This window comes from Pogona vitticeps, chromosome 10 (genome assembly GCF_051106095.1).
Source record: "Pogona vitticeps strain Pit_001003342236 chromosome 10, PviZW2.1, whole genome shotgun sequence".
Taxonomy (NCBI): domain Eukaryota; kingdom Metazoa; phylum Chordata; class Lepidosauria; order Squamata; family Agamidae; genus Pogona; species Pogona vitticeps.
In genome coordinates, this window is record NC_135792.1 from 969,685 (window position 1) to 996,012 (window position 26,328).

Consider the following 26,328-nt stretch of genomic DNA (forward strand, 5'->3'; position numbering starts at 1 on the left):
AAGGGAGAGGAGGAGGGAACCCAAGCCTGTCATGTTTTGTTAGATTCTTGGGTCCTGGAGAAAGTGTTTGCTTTTTCAGCCTGCCTGCAGCATGGCAAAGGTTTGAAAGCTGTAGCCTCCGATTGCAGGGACTCGTGATGAATAAGTGATTAAAGCAGAGCCATGCAGAGCACAAGAAGGGGTTGAGGGTATACCTCAGAGCGAGAGCGCCAGTTGGAGGAAGGAGCTCTTTTCTGTCTCTGTCTTGCTGGAAACTGCCTGGTCTAGCCACATCCACCGAAGCTGAAGAATGTCTGCCTTGCCTTGGATCCTTGGCCCATCTCGGTTCAGTACCCTGTCTTCCCAAAAGCAGCCAAGCAGTTTCCTCCAGGTGGTTCACAGTCATGGTCTGATCCCTCTGCTCTGTAGCCACACGTGTACCAACCTCTAAATACGTGAGAGGGAGTTCTAGTGGAAGTGGTGAATGCTCTGCTCTTCCTCTATTGATCTCATCCCTTTAACTATTGCTTAGCTTGGCTGCTCTTACAACAACCGGTTGCAAGGAGTCCCAAATGAGAAGAATCCACTTCTCTAAAAAAAAAAAAAAATAACAAAAGCATACAGTTGTTAGATTTAGAAGTGTCAACATGCTCTGAAAACCATCTCTTCCCCTTCTGTGGGAGCTTGGACATGCTGACAACAGGTGAGACACCAAGAAACCCATCACAGAGGCGATGCCCATGATCCAAAGTAGTAGTAAGGAACCTCAAACCCAAGGACCAATATATTTGGCTGGATGGGTTGTGCCATGGAAGCACTTGGGTATCTGGATAAGAGGAGAAGCTTTTGGAGAGACTGGGTGGGGTGGGGAGCATGGCAGCCCTCTCTCGCAGATGATGCCATCCTGCCAATCAAGCAGAAGACACAAAGCTGCCTCCGAGATCAAAAAAGAGACATAAGGGGAATGATTTAACATGCATTAGATTCTTATTTGTAAAAAGACCCTTTTCCTTTCCTTGGTAAGCACTGAATTGATGTATCGGTTTGCATCTCGTTTATCAAAGAGGCCCTTGTGGATTGCATCTCAATATGGTGTCATCCTGGGGGCAGGGGGTAGGGCGGAGAGTGGACCTTGGGGGTTTCTTGTGTGTGTGGTTTTTTTAAATACTCCAAAAGGAAAAGTTGCAGAGAGTAGAAGGGAGTGCGTGAAGAAGACTGAGTGGAATCTGTGAGGAAGAAAGAGAAATATTGATCAAGGGAGTTTGCTATTAACTGTTGAGCTCTCTTGCATTCCAAGCTTCAGAACCAAGTTTAAGCATATTGGTGTCCATTTATGTACAAACACAGGTGTGTGTGTGTGTGTGTGTAGAGATAGAGATGACACCAAAACCTTCAGCTGGAACAAAGGTGGGCAGAACAGAGCCTCCAAATGTTTTGGGCTGCATCTCCTCTCAGGACAAGCTAACCTACCTAAGGATAAAGAATCCTGGAAGCAGCAATCCTCTTCTCATTTGGAAGGCTGGAGCTTGCCTCCCTCTGTACTCGAAATAGACAGAGCAAGACTGGGGCCCATTTGGGCACTGGTTAAATTTATGTGGCAAAACTGAGAGCCCTCCCATGGCAGGAGCTGATGCTTTTCCAATGCCTGTGAGGCAGTAAATCCTTGGGTTCTCATGTCCTGGAGTCCAGCAGAGAGCTAGCTAAGGAGAGGCTAAGGAGATGCCCTGCCGAGGACCCATCCAGACCAGCTGGACCTGATGCACTGCATGCCGTGAGGCTGGATACTCTGGAATTGCTCTTGCTTGATGCCCCTCCACCTGAGGCCTTCATGGCCTCATCCGATGTGGCACCTCCTGAGTCTGGCTGCAGAATAGCACAGTCCACCTTCCTCCATCCCATGGAGCAGATATACAGCAGCGTCCAGAGCTTATCAGTCAAGAGTGCCTGGAGAAGCCCTGGAGAAGGCTTAAAGACAGTGGGCTGTCACCTTTAGGAATTCTCCTTTGGTGGGAAGGGGTGGCACCTGGAGGAGATGGTCCTGGAGGAGCCGTAGCACGAGCCCCTGTTCCGTTCCGCTCCTTGGGAGCTGTCCGTGGTGCTGAACCTTCTGGCTGCCTTCTGAACACCACTGGCAGGAGGACAGGAGGAGTGAGAGAGAAATGGAGCAGAACTGTCTCCTCTTCCTCTATTTTTTAATCGTTCTGTTTGTCATTTAGAGGAGACTCATGGGCCGCTTCAGGAAAACCCTGCATGAGATGGAAGCGTTCCCTTGACCTGCACGATACAGGGTGAATGTTGATGGACCTGCTGCTCAGTTTCTGGGGCTGCTTCATTTTCGGTGCCCAAATAGTTAAAAAAACCCTCTCCATCTGAATGTAGGAGTGGTATCTTCTTTGGTTGTGCCCTTCTGTGCGAGAAACACAGGGTCCTATACATCAAGAAGGATGGTGGTTTGAAGGAAGAGGCAGCCCTGAGATGGGGCCAAGCCAGGAAGCAGGGAAGGAAGAGAGCAAAGCTGTGGAGTGAAGCAGGGTATGTTTTTTTAGCTTCACTTATGTCATACCTTTGCTCCCTGTTGGTCTGGGCTTCTGTGCCCCTGAGTGTGCTGAGCCAGGAGTGACGGGAAAGAGCCAAATTGCCATGAACTGTTAGGGAATACATTTGTCAGCAACAAGGTAGAAGCTTGGCACAGAAGGAGCAGCAGCAAGAGGGGAGGGCTGGTTGCCCTAACAGAGTAAGCATCTGGCTCTTATTTATTGATGGGGTTTCTCCCTCTTCCTTGGCAGAGGAAAACTCGCAGGGGAGAGGGGTGGCCGTGTTGGGAGCAAATTAGCCAAGATTAAATATTCATGATGCTACCTGGACTCTAAATGCTCCTGGGGGGGGGCTGTTCAGTGAGGCCCAAGGAGCCCCGAGTCAGTTTTCCAGACATGGGATTGTCACCCACTTTCCATATGTCATGGCGTATGGTTTTGACTTTCTCTCTCCCCCCCCCCCACTCCCACCTTGGTTCTATTTGTTGTTTCTGTGGTGAGATCCCAAATGACCTGGAGGATGGCCCAAATGGACCAACTCAGCCTGCTACTGCTTTGCTCCTCGGTGGATCCTCCCCCTGCAAGCCCCTCCTTTTCTTCTCCTCCAGGGCAGAGGGGTAGAAAGAAAGAGTCTTAAGTTCCAGCAGGGAATGCAAAGGGTTCCTGGCCTCTGGTCTTCTGAGCTCCAGCGAACCCGTTGCGTCATGAGAAAGAACAGATAGATGTGTTTCCACCCAGCCAGGTAGGCCTTTAGCTTTACCGCCAGGCTATTGTGAACACCCCTGGCCTTGTCCGATTTTGGAAGCTGAGCAGGACCTGATCAAGTTAGTACTTAGAGGAGAGAAGCCACTAGGGAATTCTTTTGAAGGTTAAGAAAGAAGTCTGCCTGGAGTTCCACCAAGTTGTGGCTGCCGGGCAGAGCTGAGTGAACAAGGCTGGGTGGACAGAGGGGCCCATTCGGTGTGTCCTTGTGTTTGGCTTTTTGCTCCCCCTGGCAAAACCAGGAAGACCAGTCTTCAGGAAGTGCCATTTGATCTTGTCCCAGAAGGGATAGCCCTCCAGGCTCCTTCTGTTTATAACCTCCCTTTTTTCAGGTTTGGGAAATGTTCTTGAGCTTTCGGACTCCCCGGGTCAACCTTTTCATGGCAGTGCCCACCATCTATGCCAAGCTGACCGAGTATTACAACGAGCACTTCCACCAGCCTTATGTCCAGGATTTCATCCGTGCCATCTGCCAGGAAAAAATCCGGTAGGTGGACTCTTCCCTTGCCTTTGAGCCCAGACCAGAGCCAGGATTTCCATTCTGCTTGTTGGAAGCCGGTGGTGGTCTGGAGACTCAGGGAACGGCTCCTGCAAACACTAAGATCCAGCTTCCCAGATTTCTTTGGGGTTCTACTGCTCCTCCAGAACTCTCCAGGGAAGTGTATTATTATTTCTGCAACAGAGACACCTTCCCCCCCCCTTTCCGTGGTTTGGGTTAAGCACCTGTTGGGGGACCGCTTAGGTCCAGAGGGCACTCCTCCCCCACCTTCCCCCCCCCCCAGGCGTCCTTGGACGACGACTTCCAGCCTTCCTCACTCTTGGCTCTGCCAGTTGGGGCCGATGGCGGTGGCCGTTCTTCTCTGTCCGCTTTGCCCACCCCTTGCTTGAGGGGGAAAGCTGTTCGGCTTGAGGGCAGGAGGCTCCGTGGAGCTGGGTCGGCTGCCAGTTGCATGGCGCTCATTATCCGATTCTGGAAGGGTTCCCTCGGAGAGAAGAGAGAACAGAGCCAGGGCTATGGCTTATTCTCCAGGCTAACCACCTCCTATCTCATTAAAAACCATCTGGCCGGGTTCTGCTCCTGGGTTGGGTTCCAAGATGTAGAGGCGAAAAGCCCCTTTTCTCTTCTGGCAGGAGCCCAGGCTGCCTTCTGCGTCCTGCTGCTCGGCAGCCACCCATGCTACCTTGCTTTCACCTCTCTGTGTGTGCGCACGGGCGCACTTGGTCTGAGGCAGTGGCCAAGAAGCATCTTCTTTATAGGGAAACTGGTCCTGGAGCAGCGTCCCCCAGCCTGGTGCAGGGGGGGATTAGGAGGTGGTTGTCCAGGGCACCGTGTGGGGCCAATTGTCCCCTGAGGATGGCACCTGCAGTCCTTTTTTTGCTGCCTTGGTGGCTGCCCCGCGTTAGCGTACATCCTCTGCAACGCACTAGATTCGGGGGTGGGTGGGTAGTGGGGAGCTTCAGGCTCTGGCACTGAGACTGCCCCCCCCTGGCCCATCCTGCCCTCCTGGGGTTCCCAGACTTCCAAACTGACACCCTTGTTGAGTGCCCTTCCTTCCGCCTCTGGTTGAGCATCCCTTCTTGCCACTGGCACGGCTGCTCTCAGGATCCTTCCCAGGATTCACCCCTTGAAGGGGTATGGCTGAGTCGCTGTCTCATTCAACCCTGCCCCGGATCCTCCAAGGGCTTTAACCCCTCCTTGTCCTTCCTGCTCGCAGCTTGATGGTGTCAGGGTCTGCAGCCCTTCCGGTGCCTGTGCTGAAAAAGTGGAAGAGCATCACTGGGCACACGCTGTTGGAGAGATACGGCATGACCGAGATCGGGATGGCGCTTTCCAACCCGCTGCACGGCCCTCGCGTCCCAGGTGAGAATCTGGAGAGGGTGTACGAGCTGTCACGTGATCTCTGAGATGCTTAGAGGGCTCTGCGTTGTTATCACAGACTGTTTTTGGTGTCAGTGTGGTCGCCTTGTAGCCATTCAGATGACTACCTTGCTAGCAGAGAGGATCAGGCAGGGAAACCCAGAGGCCTCCATCCACAAAAAAAGGAGAGGGGGGGGCAAAAAGCACCCTTAAAAGCCTCTTGCCCTTCCACTAGGCCGGCATACTTTTGGCCTCTCCACCTCCGCACGTGCACAGAGGAGACAAGCAAAGAAGCAGAGCGAGTTCTTTTCCGGTTCAGCTTAATGCTCCTGCAACCACCAGCAGAGACGGCCATTTCTTCTTATCCCACAGCACCCAGCTCAGATGTTTGGGATTCCCCCCCCCCTTCACACTCATTCTGCTCCTCTCTAGGGCTCCTCTTCAGGTTGGCTGGAATTACTTGGGCTAACAAAACTCTCGCCTTCTAACACATCACCCATAGTCCGGTCTAAACCCTTTCTCCCAAGAGAAGACCGAAGTGCTTTCAGCTACCATACAACAACAGGACCCACAAAGAGCCACCATTTCTAGCCAACGGCAGCCCCATACCCTTCCAGCTGATGAGAGGAAGTGGCGAGATGAAACCTTTCCGACACACTCTTTCGGGTTTCCGCGGTTCAGATACAGGGGGCAGCAGCGTCAAAAGCACTCCAGCAGGGTGGCGTTCTTCTCCCGTTGCTCTCGTCTTTGGCAGAAGGGCACCCACGCCAAGAAATCCCCCCCCCCCAAAGAGACAAAGATGAAAAAGAAGTGAGTTGCTGAAGTTGACACAAGAGAGACCAAAGAGAATAATTAGAGTCACCCAGAGCTTCAGGGCCGGACAACTGGGACTGCAGGGTATGGTGTCAGCAGGCAGGACAAGAGAAGAAAGCCAATCAAAGTCAGTGGCCTTGTGATAAGGGCAACATCCACACGGATGTCGTCTCCTCCCTCCTGCGGCCCTTGTCGTCCTGTGTATGTTTTATTAATGGCCCATGTTAAACGTGTAACTGTCTCTGTCATTACCGTCTGCGTCCAGTTTCACTCCAAGCACTCCAAGCACACCTCTCAACACCATGCAGGCCGACTTGAACCTCTAAGATTGCTCTTTGTGAACCGGATGAAATGGGATTTAATCCACAAAGACTCTCTGTAGGCAGAGGGTGAGAAAGAAAGAGAGAGAGAGAGAGAGAGAGAGAGAGAGAGAGAGAGAGGAGACGTTCAAGGAAACCTGCATTTCAAGCCCTCAGCTGAGTGCTGTTAGGAAGCTGGTCAACAGGCATCTGAGAGGCGCACCTCCACGCAGGGTGCTTTGCCCTCATTCCTAAGGAAAAAGTCTGTGCCAAGGGCTGCTGCCGCTGGCTCTCTGTCTGCTTCCCCCATTGGCACGGCAGGAAAAGCTGTCGGGTGCAGGCAAGGCCATATTTAGGCTGAGAGCTTCAGCCACAAAGATACACGCTGGTATTTTATCCATGTCTTCAAACTCACAAATATTGATGCAGAGAGAAGAGGGGGAATATATAGAATAATACTAATAATGTTTTAGAATAATGCTTCCCCCCCCGCCCCTTGCTCTTGCATCCGCATCCCTGCCCCCTCTTCCCACCCCCGCCCCCCAGCCCTTCAGCTCCCGGGCCCAGGGAGGTCCCTGAGACGCTTCTGCTCTCAAGGTGCCGGAATGGAGAGATGCAGAGAGGAGCCTTCTCTTTGAAAGGAGTGGAGATGAAAGATGGGGAGATAAATGTTGTGCTGCTACATGGTTAATACCCTGCTTAAAATGCTTCTGTTTCCTGCCTTTCTCTCTCTCTCTTTCTCCCTCCCTCCTCTGAATCCCCCTGGTGTTGTTACTGTGAGGGGAGATGAATAATTCATGCCTAGCGAATGCCTCGCTGGGCCTAATCACCACTTTAATTGGAGGTTTAGATCAGAGGCGGCTAATAGCTCCGACAGTGGGGGGACTCCAGAGAGGGTTGACAGGGAGAGGGGCTGAGAGCCTTATCGTCCTCTCTGCCCCGTTGCAATTCTCCCAGGACACCATGAGGCAGAACAGCATCCGGCCCCCTGAGACCCAAGGACACCGGCCACAGGGGCAATTAAACAGATCAGGGAAGGACTGGCAACTAACTTAAACAGAGGGGGAAACCTGGGCGGAGGAGACTCCTAGAGGGCTGCCCCCTTCCCTCTGACGGCTGCCTGCTCCCGTTTGCTGGTGCTCGTCTCAGAAGGTCACAAAGCAAAGGCGGAGGGGTGGGAGGAGGGGGGGCAATGGAAGAGACAGGATTTCCTGCCTAGTGATGCTGGACTGGGATAAGAAGAAAATAAGGGTTGTTTGTTTGGTGGTGTGGGGTTGTGTGTGTTATATTTTGGACATGTAGTAACGATGAAAGGACAAGAGATTTTTTGCTTGGGAGAGGACAGAGTGGGAGACATTGCCTTACCTGAAGCCAGGCTCCCTTTGCTTTGCAATCCTTAGATCGCTGTCACATAGTTGGGCGCACATGTTAGGTAACACTCTCGGGAATAACTTCAATGCATTGTCCCCTTCCTTTTTAATTGGTGTGGCACAAATCTCTCCCCCAACACTGCATTTCAAGGCAGGCATCCTTTTATTGCTGTTGAGTGCCCCCGAGATCCAGAAGCAACGGCCAACGCATAGAAGCTTGAAAGGGTTGTTCTCTGCTGGTGGATTCCCACGAAGTGGCCGTGTGGCCTCAGCCCAGCCCCTTCTCCATCCCGAAATTCTGAACTCAACCAGAGACACTCTGATCAACGTGGAAGCTCACGCCCCTCCCTTTCCCTCCCTTCCAGGGTCGGTGGGGACTCCCCTGCCTGGAGTGAAAGTACGGATTGCCACGGAAAGCACCCCGCAGGGTGGCTCTGCCTACATTGTCCACGCCGAAGGCGACGAGTGGGGCACCAAGGTAAACCCTGACTGGACCCGGACGGCACAAACGTGGGCTAGATAGAGGAAAGGACAGGACGGGCGGGGGGGGGGCTGCCCTCAGCTCTTTAGGAGGATTCCTCCAGAAGCAATGGTAGCCAACACCAGGTAGGGAGGGGTGAGCGCCTCGGTCTGGGGCTCAGAGTACCCGAGTTCAAATCCCGACGTGACCACGAAACCGGCTGGCCAGAATCCAGCTAGTGTTCATGTGAAGTGTGTGTGTGACTGAGCTGACGAGGTTCAGGGCCATGGCTCCACCACATGCCCAATCACACGCCTGATGGCCCAGCCGAGATGCCCATTGGCACCTTGTCTTCCAGTTGCCCTTAGTGCAATTAGCACACCTTTTGCCAACACTCAGGAGACTCTGGCTGTTGCCTAAACTCGGGCCCAGTCCCGTCTTCCTAGGCTGACACGCCTCACAGGGTTGGTGGGTGGATAAAGTGGGGAGATCCAAGGGCCACCCCTGCTATCGAAAGGAGAGGAGTGATCCCAAAATCTACTCCAGGCATGTATGCCACACTTCCCACCATCTAGATTTGGTGCCTGGGAAATCCGAGGGGAAACACCAGTTGGAGGATATTCCCGCAGAAGGGATTCTGTACTCGGGAGAGCACCACAGAAAGTGCACTTTCCCTCATGAAGGGGACACAAGGAACAAAAAAAGGTGTCGGGCATTGGTCAGGAGCAATGGGCAGGTTCACATCCTGACCCACAGGACAGCTCAGTGGCTTAGGTTTCTGGCTGCGGAGCCAGAGATTGGGAGTTTGATCCCCCCTTGGTGCCCCCTTGACAGGGGCCGGACTCCATGATCCATTTCGGATCCCTTCCTGCTCTGCCGTTCCAAGGTTGTTGTCATGATTTCAGGGGACCTTCAGTATTGCGGCAGCTTCCGACTATTGCTGTGATCATCTGTAAGAGCAAAATAACAAGGAGAAGGGTCAACATGGTGCACCTTTTAAAAGTGGCAGCTTTTGTAGCATGAGATGGACTTCATCTGTGCTCCTAAAGGCATCCGTTGGCTGCTCTTCCAGGTGCTACAAGGCGCTCTCTTATTTTTCTTGAGAACTTCCTTACTGTATGTCATTGGTTCTGGGTTTTGTGCCGCTGTCACGGTGCCACATTCAAGGTTGGGTGTTGTTTTTCTTTTTCCTAAACCTTCTCTCTTTCTTTTTGATACATCCTCTTTGGCCTTTCTTCTTGACGTTCCTTTGCATGGTTTGCAAGACCCCCCAGCTGAAACTTGCACCTAGAAAAGACCAGGCTGCCTGGTGATATACCAGAGGGAGAGCCCTCGCGCCCAAGACAGAGAACACTGTCTGCCCCCCCCCCCAAGAGATGGGCAAGACTGTCGCCAAAGAACTGGATGTAATTTGCAAAGCTAGTTTCTGGCACAAGCCAAAGATCAATAACCTACTTAGCAGGAAGTTTGCTGGCTCTCCTTTTCTCGCTCGGTCTCCGGCCTCCCACTTTGCTTCCCCAGAGAGGCTTCCGAAGCCTTTCTGTGAACCACAGTGCACACCCCCCCCCCCATAGCTGTCTTCCGTGGTTCTTAACCTCAACCCCTGCTTTTGCCCTCATTCATCCGGGATATTTGGGCAGGACACCAGTCTTGGTTTTTCTGCTCTTTCTTTCAAAAATGTATTATTGGATTATGATTCACAGCTTTGTGAAACAAATACCGAAAAAGAAAGAAGAAGAAGGAAAGAACTTTAATGCACAACAGGTTGATGAGACTAATGGCAGGCAGCCGTGTTGTTCATCACGTATCTCTTGTGTAGCCCATTACTATTTAAAAACATCTTATTCGATGTGTCTGAAGTGAAGGTGAGAAGCCGGGAAAGAGCTCTGGAGCATCTTAGATGGACAGCTCCGAAGGAAGGGGTCCATGCTGTAACGGAGGAGCGTAGAGGCAGGCTCCGTGCTGGGAAGGATTCAGGAAAAGGACCAGGAATACCACTGACAGGTCCATGCAGTGCCCTTGCTTAAATCCACGTCATGCGGACGCCGCAGGCAGGCCTTGGTACTCCTCTCCGATAAAGCTTAGAAAAGTTGTTTTTTTGGACAGGGTTCCTCAGGATCCCTCAGTCCACAAGGGCCACCGAAACGCTGAAGAATTGTCATCCCCCCCCCCAAAAGTAATGTTTTTGGATTCTGATGTTCACACATTTTAAAGCTGTTCATCATGGGCAGAATGTAGGAAACGGTGTGTGAGCGTGTAGGGGTGAGTGGGAAGCTGAAGATGGGTTGTGAGCTCCCCGCCCCCATGCCCTACTTAAGTGTGTCGTGAGCAGCTTTGTGAACAGCCTGCTCTCCGTTCAGCACCCTGCGTGCCCAGACAGGGGCACCCTTATGAAGTGCAGCAGGGAACAGATCCCCTGAAAATATCGCTCTCCCGTGACACACACACAAACACACACACACACACACCGTCCAGCTGTCCTCAACCCTGTCTGTTTCCCTCGGCTTTCTCCGCCCCTTGTGCATGTTTCCGAGGAGAGCAGCTTCCCGCGAGCATCTCCTTCTCTTGTGTCCTGGTGGCAGAGGGACACTTGGACCGGTCGCTGCGCCTGGTCCTCTCGACCTCTCCCCGCTTGGTGGCCTCTGTGTACAGACAGCAGAGGGTCCCTCTCTTCTCCTTCCCCTTTCTGACACTCCTCATCCTTGGATGTTGCTTCCTGCTTTGTTCCTTGCGATGCATATTTCATAGGCTGTAGTTTCACAGCTGGCAGGAGCTGGCAAATTCTTGAAGCCTGGAGCTTATTGTCTGTTTGTTTGTTTTATTTCTGAAGGCCCCCCACCCCACCCTTGCCGCAACATTTCTGCGTTTCTCCCCCCCACCCCTTAAAAAAAGGAAAGAAAAGAAACGCTCGCCTAGATGGAAGAGCCCGGCTCAGCCTTGACAATGGGGCGCCGTCAGCAGATAAAATGGGCTGTGCAGCTGCACAGAAATGCAACGTTTCTTAACTGGATGATGTTGGGATGGCACAGCTTGGGGGGGGCGGGGGGGCTTCAGAAAGAAAGATCCACGTGCGGCCAGCTAAGTTGCTGTTTTGCAGGAGCCCAGCCACTGCCCTCTTTCATCAAAGAGTGGCCGGGGGGGGTGAGGGGGGGAAGGAACTTGGGTTGCCATGAAGGGTGGTGGGACCTCTTCTCACCTCCCTGGAGAGACACTGCCAGTCCCGTGAAAGCTTGCAAGACAGCTTGCCCACCGTCCTTATCTGTGATCATTATTAATTTGATCTTCATTCTGTCTTTCTCCCACCAGTAGGGCTGTAGGCAGCTTACAATTAAAATGAATGCAAACATTAAGATCTTAAAGCACAATGAAGAACCGTCATTGTGTTTTTAAATTTTTAAAATGCAGTTCAAACCACAGCACCTGCCCAGTGAATGATGCATTTCAAAAACCCTGGGGGGCAGCTTCCTTTTCTAGCAGGAAGGGAGGCTTCGCCCAGGGCAGGAGGCCTGCTCGCTAGGCCTTCTCTCCAGGTGAGCACCAATTCATTGTCTCAGGTCTGGCTCTGGCAGGTGGGGCTTCTGTAAAGCAGAACTATGGGGTATGTAGTCCAGAAAATGCACCTTTCTCAAAGTCAGCACTCCTGGAATTTTCTAAAGTGGCCATTCTCATTTTCCAGCCAAATTTTCTTCTGGTGGCTGGAAAGTCAGGAGGGGTCTAGGAAGCACCCACCGCAGTCTGCAAAAATGGACGTTGCTGCATGCTGTCCACCCTGGTTTTGAAAGACGGAGCTAACCGACACAAAGCAGTTTATTTCGGTACTCTGATCGAGTGTGATTTCAGTCCATTAGGATTCTCCGCTGTTTTAAAGTAGCTGGTTTTTTTTAATGTTGATTTTATTCCTTTATTTCAGGGATTTATTATATACTCCATCCTTCAATGGGTTTCCTAGGCAGTTTGTTTTTATTACATTTTATTGCCCATTTTTAACTTTTGGAAGCCACTTGGTGTGTGTTTTTAAACAGAAAAGCATGGCGTTAGTAAAAAGAAATAACAATAAAATGAAACAAAAGGTTGGTGTAGAAATATGCAGGTTTTGAATTCCTAGCATGACAGCTCTGTCTTTGATCTCTGTGTCTCCAAGGCACGCCTGAGAATTAAAATTAATCACCTCTTTGAAACAGAATAGACAATGATTTAAATTGTGCTCAGGAATTTCTGGGTCATTTCATCTGCCTCCAGTCTCCCCACCTGTGAACGTTGAGTGTTTTGTGAAATGTAGGGGTGTTGTTTTTCTTTCCTGTCTTTTTGTAAAAGTCAAGAAATCTTTGCTCTTAGATTTACGTTTTAGTTGATAATCTAGCCGTTGCATTACGAAGACCTTGCCCGTGTAAGAAACTTGTTTCTTGGTTATTGACAAATCGGGCTTGGAATTTAAAACCTCCTGGTCTTTTTTTCCTCGCCCATGTCTTGCTCACATTTCTTTTCTCCTTCGTGTAAACATGTGAAAACCGTCCAAAATGAACAGCGAATTGATCGCATTATTCTCAGCTGCCTTTATGAAAAGTTACCGTTACGAAGCCAGATGTGAAGTGTGGCTTTTGCAGATTACAGTCTGGGCTTGGGGTGGCTTCCCTCAAAGCCCACACACACACACACACAAACACACACACATTCTTGGGCTCTGCGTGGTCTCCCCAAGGAGCCGAAACCTGCCTTCTCTCCAGCAGGAGGGGAAACAGCGGCGCTGCCTCGCCACTGCCTTCCTCCGCCTGCTGGAGGACACGCCGCTCCTCGCAGAGATAATGCTGCTTGTGCGGAAAGGGAGCTTATGGGGGAATTTTTAATTACAAATGGGTATGTGGGACCAGGTTGCCTAGGAGATTAGTAATGTGCTGCTGAGCGTTTTACTAAGATCAAATCTGCCGGCATAGATGGCGATTAAAAGTTTATTGCCACCTGAAGCCTGATGGGCTGTTTTATGCAAAGCAGGCCCTTTGCCCTCACCTTATGCCTCGCAAAATGGCAGGAACGGGCAGGAGGTGCCTAACGGAGGCATGGGCACCAGAGAGCCGACGGAGAGGCTTCCCTTTGGGGATCCGCGGGGTGGTTGCAGGAGCAGGCTTTGTTCAGGTCCTTTCTAGACGTCACACGTTCGTTTCAGGGGAGTTTGTAAAGTGACCCACGGCTTCTGGCCCTAAGTGGGCAGCTGTCCAGCAAGGGAGGAACAGCCGGGAAGCTCTTGGGTCGGGGTGGGAGCTGTCCAGCATGGCGTTGGGTGGAAGTGCAGGGGAAACGTCTTAAATCTTACAGCAGTGTGGCAAGGGAACCCATGGCCTCCAGGGGAGGCGGTGAGCGCTCCCGCGCTGGAGGCGTTCAAAGGAAAATGGGGCCACCCTCTGTCGGATCTGCTTTGGTCGGGATTCCTGCCTTCAGCAGGGGGTTGGACTGGATGGCCTTCAGGGCCCCTTCCAACTCCATGATTAGCCGGCTTCTGGGCTGTTTAATTGCAGTCTCTATTGCTCCACCCTTTCCTGGAGAGCGAAAGCATTGTGATCTATTAAACCAAACTTGATTCTGCTAAGAAGAGCCCATGCTGATTAATATCCACTATGTCTTCTGAAAAGGGGTGTGTGTGTGTGTGTGTGTGTGTGTGTGTGTGTGTGTGTGTGTGTGTGTGTGTGTGTGTGTTTGTGTGTGTTTGTGCACGTGTGCACGCGCGCACACACACACATGCCACAACAGAGTAAAGGCTGTGTGGCTGGTGTCGTGCGGCAAGGTAAAACCAGGAGGGAGCAGTGAATAAGAGCTCCCTGCTGGGTTTTGTTTCCACCTCACTCTGATTAAAAATTGTTTATTCAGATTTCTGATTTTTGTTAAGCAAATGGGTTAATAAAACGGCTCATTTATGCAGATAGCAGGAGCTGAAATGATTTTCTCCTGCTTAGTTTCCCCCCACCCCACCCCTGCCAAGAAGAAACTTTCCAGTATTCCTTAAGTACTTTGATTCAGGTAATCATTTAATTGCAAATATAAACCAGCAGTGCAAACCCTCTGCATTTTTAACCAGTGCCAGGCGGGGATGATGGTGGAAGTGGGAATATGCCATTCTGGAAGTGCTTCTTTAAAATTTAAATTTTATTGCCTTTTCTGTGTGCTGCCGCTGGTGATCTTGTAGGAGCACAGCTGGCGCGTTTACAACCAGGTCCCACTAGAAAGATTAGCATTTTTTCCTGCCTTGCTTTGCTGGTGCTGCTTATTTTCGTTCTCTCCCCCCCCCCCCGACCCCCAAGGAATGGTGATGTCCATTAACAATGCCCACACCTGACTCTTCTTCTTCTCTGGAGTCAAGGGCACCGCGGACATCTCCCGGTTGGGACAAATGGCGCACGATTCTACGACAGGGTGCATTTTTACACAACTCGTGTGTTTTCCAAGTGGCTTGCGAAGGGGATACACCTCTTGGCTTGTGACTGTCAGGATGAATCCAAGGGTACTCAGTATCCCTTGTTCTCTAAATTCCATGATAAGGGACATTGAGTCTCTTTTTCATTTCTCCCACCTCAGACCAGTGAGCAATCCGAGCACAAAGGTGTCCGCCGTTCCTACAGACCTCGGTTGTGTCGTCTCTTCCATGTACAGTGGAATCGTGTGTTATTTGCAGGATTGTTTCAGAATGTTTCTTACATGCCGACACAGTCAGATCGTTGGTTATTCAGAGATAAACTTCCACTGTAAATGGAGGGTCTCCTCTTAGCCAGCAAGGTCAGTAGCTACTCACAACAACAACACAATCATCATGAATTTCATCGAACCATCTGTTGTAAACACAAGAGCCAGCTTGGGCACAGGAGAGAACCCTGCTGGTTCAGAGTGGGTGATCTTGTTTCCCACCGTGGATGTGTCCGGGGGCCACCCTATGGTGACAAAATTCCCACACGCTCTTCCATGCACCGGCACGGGCGCACACACGGGCGCACACACGCACAGGGCATCAGGCAAGGCTGTCCTAAAAACCAGACATAAACAACTGAGCACCTTCGAGAGACAGGGTGTCTGCCGAGGCCCCTCATTTCTCCACTAGTCACCTTGGCTGCCTGCTAATAGAGAGGTAAAATCGAAGCATTGAAAATATGCATTTTATAATCACCCGGATTTATTCCTTCAGAGAGTTTATTACAACCTTTTTATTTTCATGCGTGGCAAATGTAATCTTATCTGGCGCGCCGGCTGGCCTAGCTCAGCTTGCTGAATCCGTTTTGTGGCAGAAAGCTATCAAACGCCCGCCTTCCAGGGCACACCGTGTCTGCATGTTAAAGTTGCTTGAACGCATTAAAGCCGCTGAAACGTGCATTAAAATATGGCGCTGGGAGAATAGGGTATCTATGCAATTAGCCATCTGATGCTTTCAACAGCTGCTTGTAAGTTAGATCCGGTGCATCAACAAAAAGGTACCTTTAGAGATTTTGTAGAAGAGGAACAGAGAGGTGGGGGGGGGGAGGGCTGGCTGGAGAGGATGCTCTCCCTCAGGCGTAATGAGAAATCTCTGGGGTTTTTTGGGGGGGGTTATTTGGGGACGACTGAAATGTCTAATCCACCAGCGTCTTGAATTCCTCACTTGAGCAGCCATTGCCAACGTTCAGCCGTCACGAGGGGTTAGTGCTGAACGGGTGCAGTCACCGGGGGGGGGGGGGTATGTAGCTCCTGCCCTGGCAAGTTCAGGAAGCAAAATCCTATTGAGAGAACAGCCCTGGCTTTCTGTTTTGCTGTTTGCCAGCCAGCCACGGTGGCACAAAACGGCACTGCGGGGAGCCACCTTCTGCCAAGGAGCTGCGCTCTGGATCAGGCAGCCGCTTGAGCCTCTGCCCGGCTCCCACGGAGTGGAGGTGGCGAGGAACCTGGAAACCCTCGCAGCAGGAGCGCACGCTCGCCTGAGGCCATGCGGGAGCTCAGGAAGCCGCCTTGCCCTCGGCCAGCCCAGTATTGCCAACCCCGGCAGGCATCGGCGGCTCTCCGTAGTTTCTGGCAGAAGCTTTCCCCAGGCCTTCTCCGATACTTCCTCCTTGCCTCCTGTCCAGGTGCTAACCAGACCTGACCCTTCTTGGCTTGCAGGATCCGGCCAGACCGTGCCTTTGGGCACAGTGGTGCTTTCTTGGGGTTTGTAGTGCTTCCCTCCAAGGCATAATCAGCTCCCCAGGCTCTCAGTGCAAAAATAATGTCAGTGAAAAGGCCCGTTGGCTTTCTGGAGCGCAGTGCGAGGGGTGTGTGTGTGAATCTTTGAGACTGGCAATTAAGTTGCATGAAGAGCTCAAAGGGCATAGCCGAGGAGGGGATGGGGGCACACCTTCCCCCCCCCCCGCTCATCTCCCTACACACTCCAGTCCCCCCACCCCTGGTTCATCAACCCGGAAACTGTGGCCTGGAGGTCCAGACCCAGACCCCTGGCCCCCCAGCTCTCCATTCCAGCTTTCGACGAACAGGCAAGCGCTTAGAAGGTGCCACTGCTTTCCTGGCACCCCCTCCTTTCTCCACGGTCTGTGCATGGCCTTTTCTCCACCGTCGTGGCTGATGCGGTCGTCTGGCAGGCAACCTCTCCCTCTTGCCCAGCCCTGCAGCAGTGACTCTGAGCCTCTGGCCTTCCGGAGGATGGGTCGGTATATATGCCAGCCACTTGCACCGGTGTGAAGTTCATGGTGCCTTTATTTCTCTAGGTGACCCCTAGGATGGATAACAAAGAAGGGGAACTCTTGGTGAAAGGGCCTTCGGTGTTTCGGGAATACTGGAACAGACCTCAGGAGACCAGGGACGCCTTTACACCTGACGGCTGGTTCAAAACAGGTACCGTGCTTGGGCAGCAGAGGCCAAAGCTGGTCGGGGGAGCTGGCACCTGGGCGGGGGAACACCCCACATTCAGACCCTGGTGATGAGGGAGACCCAGAGCCAGCGCCTGTGTTGACGGGGGGATCCAGGTCTCTCTATCACCAAAAAGTAACCTTTGCAGGATTGGCAGTCTCACCGTTTCCTGGGTGGCAGCCTAGAGAGCCTCCCCCCCCCGGTCCCCCCCCCCCCACTAAAGAACTGTGCTGAACCGGAAGCGCTCCTGGTCTGACGTGGAGGGAGAAAACCCCCTCCGAGTCTCTGGATCACATCGTGCCACCCAGCAGGGGAGTCTGTGCAGGATGTGGCCGGTGGCACTGCTTTACATTATCACCTGGTGCCCGAGGGAGCCGGGACAGAAAGGGCCCCTTCCACCTGAAGCTTTGCAGGTGGGGTCCAAAGGCCAACGTGGCACCTGTGGCCGACCACACTGCAAATGAATTCTTGGCTGTCGGTGGCGGCCCTGAGCAGAATTTGCAGCCCTCCTGTCACGCTCACATCCCGGGTCAGCCGGGGATCCTGAGTGGCGGGGAGAGGGAGGACCCAGGAAAGGAAGAAGACTCCATCCTGGTTAAAATGACCTTCCAGGCATTTAGCCAGCGTGGCACCGAAGTTCAAAGGGTGGGATGGGGGGAAATCCACCTTAGAGTCCCCCAGGGAGCGATGGGCAAGTCAGCCTCCCTTCCTGGCCTACCTGACAGGGTTCTTGTGTGGGGGAAAGTGGGGGGGGAGGAGCAGAACCACACAAGCCACCTCAGGTTCCCAGGAGGAAAAGGCAGGCTCTAAAGGGAACGTGTAGATAAGCCATCGGCCCGTGTTTCTCCACGTGAACAGCCTCGTCAGCCCCAAGGCATGCTGATGATCTCTAGTCAAGGGCAGGATGCTTCTGAGTAGCTGTTGCCAAGGAATGGGAGCTGGGTGCTCTTCTGCTTGTGCCTGAGCCCTGACTTTGACGGGCCTTGGGTTCGAACCAGCCCCATCCTTGCCCAGTCCCTGAGCTGAATGCCAGGCGGCGGCCGTCCCGCCTCCTTTCTGGACTCCTTAAGCTCATTGGGTTTTTAGGTTTTTTTGTGTTTTTTTGTTGAGACTTTTCTAAGTGGTTGTGTTTTTGGAAGGAGCAGGAGAGTGAGTCAAGTTCGGCTCCTTCTGCAATCCTAACGTGTTTGGGGAGATTTTGCAGCTTGATCGTGGGCAGTCCGGTGCTATGGGGCGATCCAGTGTGGTGGGTTTATAATTTTTTTAAAAAAAAAGTCGACCCTTCTGATGAATATTTTAGATGCAAAGAAATAGCACGCATTAATTATTGTAAAGAGATGTCTTTAGGAGAAAATCATTTTGAAATTCAGTTTAATTTCATTGTAATGCAGCACAAACAGGAAGGGAGTATGTGTGTTTAATTGGCTCTCGGGGGTACGGCCTGGAAGATGGCTTGCCTTTGTCACAGACCATTAGCGATACAGACTGCATAATGAGAAACTACAATCAGCTCACAGCTGCTTGCTCCTACGGGGAGAGAATGATATTAAATGGAAATCAGGATAAATTAAACTTAACCCTTTCGCTGGCCAGTGTTAACTTCCAAGCTAGGAGGAGAGGTAGACCAAGCCTCTCTCCTGGACTGGAGGTGAGTCGGAAATACAGTAGCTTGGTGGTTCTCGCTCGCACTCGTTTTTGTTTTGTTGGTTTCCTACACTGACAGTCCTTTGACAGAGGCAGGAAGAAAGTGTGGTGGCATCTTGATTGCTTTTCCTCTGGTTTCCCCTTTCTTCTCTTCCCCACCCCCCTGGCACCCCACCCCACCCCGCATGCCTCTGTTTTTGGATCTTTTAAAAATATGTGGTTGGCGATACATTTCCAAGGGTTGGTGCTGCTGGATCAGAAAGAAAAGGCGAAGCTCAGCCATCCTTGTAAGACAAGCACAGAACGATGCGTCCTCTTCAGTACATTTCAAAGACACATAAACAGAAACATAGGCCAGTTCTGTAGAAGGCATGAGAGGCTCCCCATGTCCTTCTTTTCTTCCCAGTTAGATTCTCAGATATCCTATTTTAAGGTTCTGCTCTTGGAGGGTGAAACTTGCCTCTGTAGCAGTGAGGTCTGTACACGTGTTTAATTTTTTTTTAAAGGGGAGGGGAAGCCATCGAAGGAGTCCTGAGGTGCCCGTCCAGACCAGACCACGCAAGCTCTCAGTTTCTAGCATGCCAGATCCCAAGGAAGAGAGCCAGCGCATCATGTTTCAGGATGAGCAGCAAAATGGCTGCTGCGCATGGAGTTCTAGAGGATGCATTTAAATGAGTTAAACAGAGTTAATTACTGCTGTAGCATTCCGAAAGAATGCAAATGAGGCAGGCGACAGCTGAAGCAAGGGCATTTACTGACAGAGCTCCGCAGAGTCTTTGGGGGAAGCGACTCAAAAATTTTGCATGGCAGCCTCAGCGCCCGAGCAAACATGGCAGGGCCCTGATTGGTCTCAGGCGCTCCAGTGTATAAAGAAAGCGCTGGAGAAGCGCAGGCGGGAACAAGCGGTGGGGCTGTGCTTCAGCCTTGGGCGCCTTAGGGCAACTCAGAGGAGACCGCCTGAACCTCCGGAGGGGTCGGTCGAAACACCAGGGCCCGTGGGCTCTCCTGCCTTTTCCTGGTGAGGCACCCGGTGGGGTCTCCTTTGAGGGCGTGAGCGGAGGCAGGCGCTCCGTGGACGTGGGAGCCCCACTGGAGCACAATAAGCCCGGGGACGGTGCATTGCTCGGCCTAACGGCTGAGCCATAATTTAGCATTTTGCTGATTGCTGATGACAGTCCTAGAAACCAGCCGGTCAGCAAATGAAGAGTAATTGCCGGCAGGCAAAGGACTCGGTGGTGGTGCTGCTGACACGCTGCCCCTTGTGATGGATGGAGCCACGTGGAGGGGGAGGGCCTGATTCCCAGGCAGGGAAACCTGCTGAAGTCTCCCGGGCCGGGTGTGTGTGTGTGTGTGTGTGTCAAGTAAGAGGCAGAGGTGGGAGATAGGGACCCGTGGCCAAGGCAGGAGAGCTGTCCATGGTGTGTGGATGGAGACCCTGCCACCCATTCTCTCTCTCTCTCTCAGTTCTTGCTCTTGTTAAGGATATGGGCGTCGTGAGGGCGGCTGCAAAGCATTGACAGCCTGTAGTGCCGGTGGAGGCGCAGCGTCTTCCACGTCTGGACACAGGCGGACACTGTTCTACACACAGTGGCCTAAAATGGACCGTTGCCTGCCTGTTCCTATGCTGTTGACCGAGCCTCTGTGACAGAGTGTGGGCGAACTGGTACGGTACTGTGAGGAGCGTGAAAAGGAACCAAGGCCTAGCTCCCCCCACCATAAAGCAGGCAGCGACAGGCTGAGAGGAGCCTCCAGGTCCAAACCCACCCCAGTTGTCAGGTAGCTGCCATTGCTCTTGTCTCTTCCATCCTGACCAGGACAGAACTCGGCCTTACAGGGCATCCCTTGGCTCTTGGCCAAACCAAGAGCTTTGCATGGGTTTCCCCCACCACCACCACCACCACTCCCCCCTTCTGAAAGGTTGGGCACGCTTCCTGGCTGTAAGAGCTGACCTTAAAGAGGCTTAACCTTAAAGAGGCTGGTATTTTGGAGTCCCACCGTTTTGCCTTCACCCAGCCCTCTTGTGGGAGAATTTGCCTGGAGCCAAGTCCAGCCCCTGGGCTTCAAAAGGTTCCCTCCCCTTGGGTTAAGAGAACTCATGAAACACTACACACACACAACACACGTGCACACACACATGCTGTAGAAGGCAAAACCATGGCACTGCAGTCCACAGAAGTCACTGTCATCCACAAGCAGAACTGACCCAGGCGCAAACAGAGCGGGCACTTCCAGGTCACTCGAGCAGGCAAACTAAACAACATGTTGTGATCCTCGTGACTACAGTGTGAGTTGCTTGTGTTGACAGTTTTCTTGACATCCTTCGTAAACTGCAGAGCGCCAAGAAACTGTGGTGTGAATAGCAGCCGTCCTTCCGCGTTAGCATCATGCCCGCCTTTTGGAAAGCTATACATGTGTCGGTCGCCAGAGCCCTCGAAAGGCGGGTGCCGCCGTCTCCCCAGAGGTCCGTGTGCTCAGAGCCGGTGGAAATGAACGCAGGGGTTTTGAACGGTTTGCGTGGCTCCAGCAGAAAGAGGGTCTTCCGTCATTGGTGGGGCTGGGCATCGTCGTCCCAGGACGTCTCCTAAACGCACATTTCTCCTGGAGCGGGAACGGCCCAGAGAGGCAAAGTTCTTGTGCCACTTTCTCCCCGAGGAAAGGCCGGCTCCATCTGCAGTTGCCAACACAAGCAGGAAACTTGAACCCGAGCGTGTTTGGAGAGATTTATTTTCAATTACAGGTGGAAGCAGAGGCATGAAATAGGGCCAACCAGGAAAGTGGTGCATAAATCCTGTGAGCAAATCCATGTATATCAGCTCCATATAATAAGACTTTATTGATTACTGTATTGTATCTGTCAGAATAAAACTCCCTTAATGCCTGCATCAGGGCCAGGAAGATAGAGGGCTTGGCTGGTAGCAGAATCTGATTCAAGAATCAATGCCGTTTGATTAATATGTCGTTAAGAAAGTAAGAGTTATTTAACTTGTTTGATGTGAACTTTAAAACGGTGACTCATTTCTATTAAGCCTCCTTGCTCTTCAGCGCTGCAAAAACACGAAGCCCAATCAGTGGGGGCAGGGGGGGGGTTGTGGCATGTAGCCAAGTCTTGCTTTTTACCGTCCAGAGCTTTTATTCGGTCCTTTCCACAGAGGCCACTGCCTCCACCTCTCGGGAGCGTTTCACATGCCAGGCCTCTGTGAGCATGTTGGGCAGACGTAAACCACAGGGGCTTGGAGGAGTTCACTACGGACTCTCAGGGTGTAATTTGGCTTTTTTAAAAGATGTAAAAGAAGCATTGCCATAGGTAGGATGGTGTGCAGTCTGTGCACCTCTTTTTGTCAAGGTTTCTGCTTTTTCACTTCATGGCCTCTGTTGTCTGTAGAAATGAAGAGCAGAACATTGGAAGCACCATTGTTTTCAGGAGCAGCGCATGTGGTTTGCACCCCACTGTGGAAATTCTGTTGTTTCAGGGAGATGCAGGTGCTGTCCACGGCCTTCCATGGGGTGCCATGTGTGAATAATGCTCCTTGTTTTCTCGCCCATGTGCTCCCAGTTACAAATGGGTTCTGATCCCAGTGGATCGTGCCCAAAGTTCAAGGTCTTCAAAGACTGGATTTTCGAAATGTGAAGGTGGTGTCAGGACAGAAGAGGGCAGGCTGTCCAAAGTGCAGGAACCCTTTGTTCTCTGTGTTGGCGTGGAGCTGGGATCGCCTTGGAGGTTCTGTGGTGGCTGTTTTATACACAACCCTCCCTTAATATTTTAGAATTTAGGAGAACAGCCCGCGCAAGCACCTGTTTGTGTAGACCCTGTAGGTTTCAGAAGACGTTTGCACACACAGCCTATGACCTTCCTCCATGACAGTCAGAGAAGTGCTCCAACGCTGGAGGCCTTCAAGAGAAAATAGGACCACCACCCCCCCGTGAGATTTGCTTGGATTTGGATCCTTGCCTTGAGCAGAGCATTGGACGGGATGGCCTTTGAGGCCCCTTCTGACTCCAGGGTTCTAAGTTAGGCCAGAAAGATAATGACTGCTGTCCAAGGACCATGTCAGGGATCAGTGGGCTTCCTTCTGGCCGATCAAGCTGAGAAGCTGCCGTTACCTCAAGGCGCCCGACGGAGTTGCCTTGGGGATCAGAAGTGAGGAGGCCGTTGCCCTTCCCCAGTACTCGTAAAAACACAAAAAGAGTTTTAGGCAGGTTCTGCAGGCGTGCCAGAATCTCACAATCCATTGCAGGGGTCCAGTGGGTGTCGCTTTGCCGTGTCAGTTCAGTCTGTTTTGGTTTTAGTCTCGGGACCCCTTCTGGATCTCCTGCTCTTGAGCCCTCGAAGGACAGAGGCGTGGAAGGCCAGGAAGCCCTTGGCCAACCTGGCTTTGGCTCCTGTCCCCTTTTTCCCCCCTCTCCTGTCCAAGGGCCACAGAACAGGCCGTGCGAATCCCGCGCTGTGGGAGCCACATCCTGGCCTGGCGGTGGCTTTCCCTGGCCCCAGCCCCCCAGGAAAGAAGCCGGTGTTCCCCAGCCTGAGGAGGCAGATGCTTGCTCCCATCCATGGGCGTGCACACCTGAGACGGAAACCGCTCCTGCCTGTTCAACGCAGGCTATAAATAGGAACCCGTCTAATTAAAACCTTCACATGCAAATGTTTTCCCCCTTGTTTGTTTACATTGTCTCTCCCAGTTGTAAACCCGATTAATACTATTTTTGTTGGTTGAAATCGTTGCTTAATTATTGTCTCCTGTGAAGGTGGCATGCAACTTTCCATGTTTGATCATCCCACCCCGATGAATGCATCCCCTGCAGGGTGGAGAGGAAGCCGGTCAGGATTTTGAACCCAGGTGCTCAGCAGGAGTGCTGGGCCTTGGGTGTTGGGGATCTCAGGGTTTGGCCCCAAAGTCTCAGGGGGTGGGATGCTGCCAGTCTGGGTCCAGATGCCCTTGAAGGCCCGATGCTCCCGCCTGCTCTGACCCTCTCCTTCAACCCTGGGGCTTGCCTAGTAGGCTGCTATGCCTGTGTCAAGGGCTCCCTGGTCCTGAGGCTGGATCCTGGAGGGAGAAGACCCTGCCGGGGGGGGGGGGAGAGAGAGAAGGGTTGCCCCAGGCTCTTTGCTTTCAGCTGACGGAAACGCCCGCTGTTTCACTCGAGAAGACCCTTGAGAACCTATTGACTCTGAACAAATGGCATGGGATGGGAGCATAAAACGGGGTGGAGGGGGCTGGGGGTTGCAGCTTCTCTGTATTTAAACAACAGGCAAGTGAAGGAACCCACTGTTACATACAGCACTGATGTTACCTGTCTGTCATGGGTTTGGAGGGAAAGTTCCATCCTATGGGGAGTGGAAGGCGGGACATCAGGAGGAGGGGCTGTACTGTATAAATATGTGATGCCTGTGTGGTGAGAGAGGAGATGCTAAGAGACACTGGGTTGTGACGAAGCAGCAGCTGGGAAGAAGAAGCTGTTGTGGGAGTCTGTGTGTCAGACAGGGTACTTCTGTGTGTCAGAGTACCAACCTGATAGGTTCAGGTGTCTGTTGGTTAGCCAGAACTGATAGGTTCAGGGTCTGTGCTTCAAGTTAAGGGTTCTGTGTGAACCAAACTGTATGCTTGTATGAGTGAGAATAAGCCACGTTACTTTATTTTATTCACCTGATTGTTTATTTTTCCCTGCGTGTATTTAAATAAACCTTATTCTTTTTATTGTTTAAAAATCCATCCCTGGTCTGTGTGACTTCTTACAGGGAATGGGTTGGTGGCAGCTTAGTGTAACTGTGTGACATATCCCAGTAGGTCTGGGTTTGTCACATTGATTGGTGTCCAGCGTGTGGGATACGACTGGTCCAGTTGTCCAGTGGTCCAGCAAAGCCTTGGCAAGTGTGCCCAGAGCAAGGGGGGTCTAGTCAGGGACAGTCTGAGGCGCGTAGGTAATCTTCTAGGTGTACCTCACGGGGAGGTGCGCTAGTAGAAGAACGTGCCAACTGGGGAGACTTAGATTAAGGTGCTCTGAGGCAGCCTAGTTTTGGCGGGAAAAAGCTGAGGCAAAACTGCGTAGTAACAGTGAGCTAGCTTGCCAGCTGAGAGGCCCAGCAGAGGGGGGTAGGCTCTGACTCGATACTGTTGCAAGTTAGTGCTGAAGAACAGCAGCAATCTCTAGGGAGAGCTGGTTCTGAGGCAAGAAGGAAAAAAGTGGTCGTTTTATTCTGAGGCTTGACTTTTTAAAGTAGCCTGTTCTGAGGGGGGATTATGCCCTTGACTCGAAGCCAAGTGGCAGACATGAGTGAAGTGAAAGACCCCCAGATTGACCAAGGTTCTGAGGATGAATTTGGCTCAGTGCAGGGTGACAGCACAGGAGAGCAGGACCCAGAACTCAGAAAAATACTCCTAGCCCAACAGCATGAACTGAGGGTGAGGGAAATGGAGGAAAGAATAGAGAGAGAAAGAAGGGAGGAAAGGGAAAGGCAATTTGAAATGGAGCAAAGGGAAAGAGAGAAACAGCGGCAATTTGAATTAGAGAGAGAGAGAGAGAGAATGGAGAGGGAAGAAAGAATGGAGAGAGAGAAAATTGCTCTGGAAAAAGAAAGAATGGCGTTTGAATTAAGAAAATTGGAAATGATGAACCAGAACAATAATAACAATAGGGATTCTGAGGGAGGCCAATTGTCTAAGGCTGACCTGAAGAAATTCCCTGTGTACCCCAAGGGAGATTGTCCTGAGGTGTTCTTTTCCTTAGTGGAAAGAGCGTTTGTGGACTTCTCAGTGAGGGAAACTGAGAAGATGACCATCATGCGATCTTTAATCAGTGGTAGCCTGGCTGAGGTCTATGCCGAGATGCCTGAGGAACTGATGAAAGATTTTGCAGAGTTTAAGAAACTGGTGTTTGCAAGACATGGGATAAATGCGGAGCAGCTGAGACAAAGATTCAGGTCCCTCACCAAGAAGCCAGAGCAGACTTTTACCCAAGTGGGGGCCCAATTGGTGAGGCTGCTTGAGAAATGGCTATCGCAGGAGGGGACAGAGACCTATGAGCAGCTTAAAGACTTGATAGCACTGGAACAGTTCTATTCAGTCCTGCAGGGGGAATTGAAATTCCAGGTGAGGGAAAGGAAACCGAAATCTGTGGCAGCAGCCGCAGAGATTGCAGATTTTATTTCGCAAATAAGAAAGCCCTTGGGTGAGGGGAAATCTGTAGGTAAACCCAAAGAAACCTACAGCAAGTACTCTCAGGGACCAGGGAAAAGCCAGCAAGGGGGAGGGGCCCATGGTGAAGGGAAGCCCTCAGAAATGAAACTAAGACCTCAGATTTTGGAGGGAAAACCAAAACAAGATGAGAGAGAATCAAAATACACCAGAAAATGTTATTTCTGTCAGGGAAAGGGTCATCTAATCTCAGAGTGTGAGAAATTAAAGCAGCTAAAAGGAATGGTGCCTCAGAATTCTAGTGGAACCAAGCCAAAAGCTGTGTTCTGTGTCCAGAAAGAGCAAGGCTCAGTCTCACTGAGGGAGCCTGTTGCCATGGCTACTCAGTCTGGAACAGCTACCTCTGCTGATCAGGCTGAGGAAAATGGTCCTCTTATAGAGGTAAAACGCTGCTTGCTGGTGAAAACAGATTCTCAGTTGTTTGAGACAGCCGGGGTGGACGTAGGAATACTTGACTGTCAGTATAGGGGGCTGCGGGACACTTGTTCCCAGGTAACCCTGTGCCATCCAGATATTATTCCTCGGGAGTTTATAATCCCAAATGAGAGCATGAAGGTGGCAGGGATTGA

The 26,328-nt window shown here is 51.8% G+C and overlaps 1 protein-coding gene across 3 annotated transcripts in view; it reads left to right on the forward strand.

Annotated features, from left to right (window-relative positions):
* The window catches only part of ACSF3 (acyl-CoA synthetase family member 3), a 52,060-nt gene that overhangs the window by 9,345 nt on the left and 16,387 nt on the right, over positions 1 to 26,328 (forward strand). For all 3 annotated transcript variants that reach the window (XM_020788339.3, XM_072980451.2, XM_078380499.1), the window contains exons 4-7: positions 3,608 to 3,762; positions 4,991 to 5,136; positions 7,981 to 8,093; positions 16,784 to 16,910. In XM_020788339.3, the coding sequence (XP_020643998.3) occupies positions 3,608 to 3,762; positions 4,991 to 5,136; positions 7,981 to 8,093; positions 16,784 to 16,910 (541 nt within the window). The remainder of the gene's footprint in view (positions 1 to 3,607; positions 3,763 to 4,990; positions 5,137 to 7,980; positions 8,094 to 16,783; positions 16,911 to 26,328) is intronic.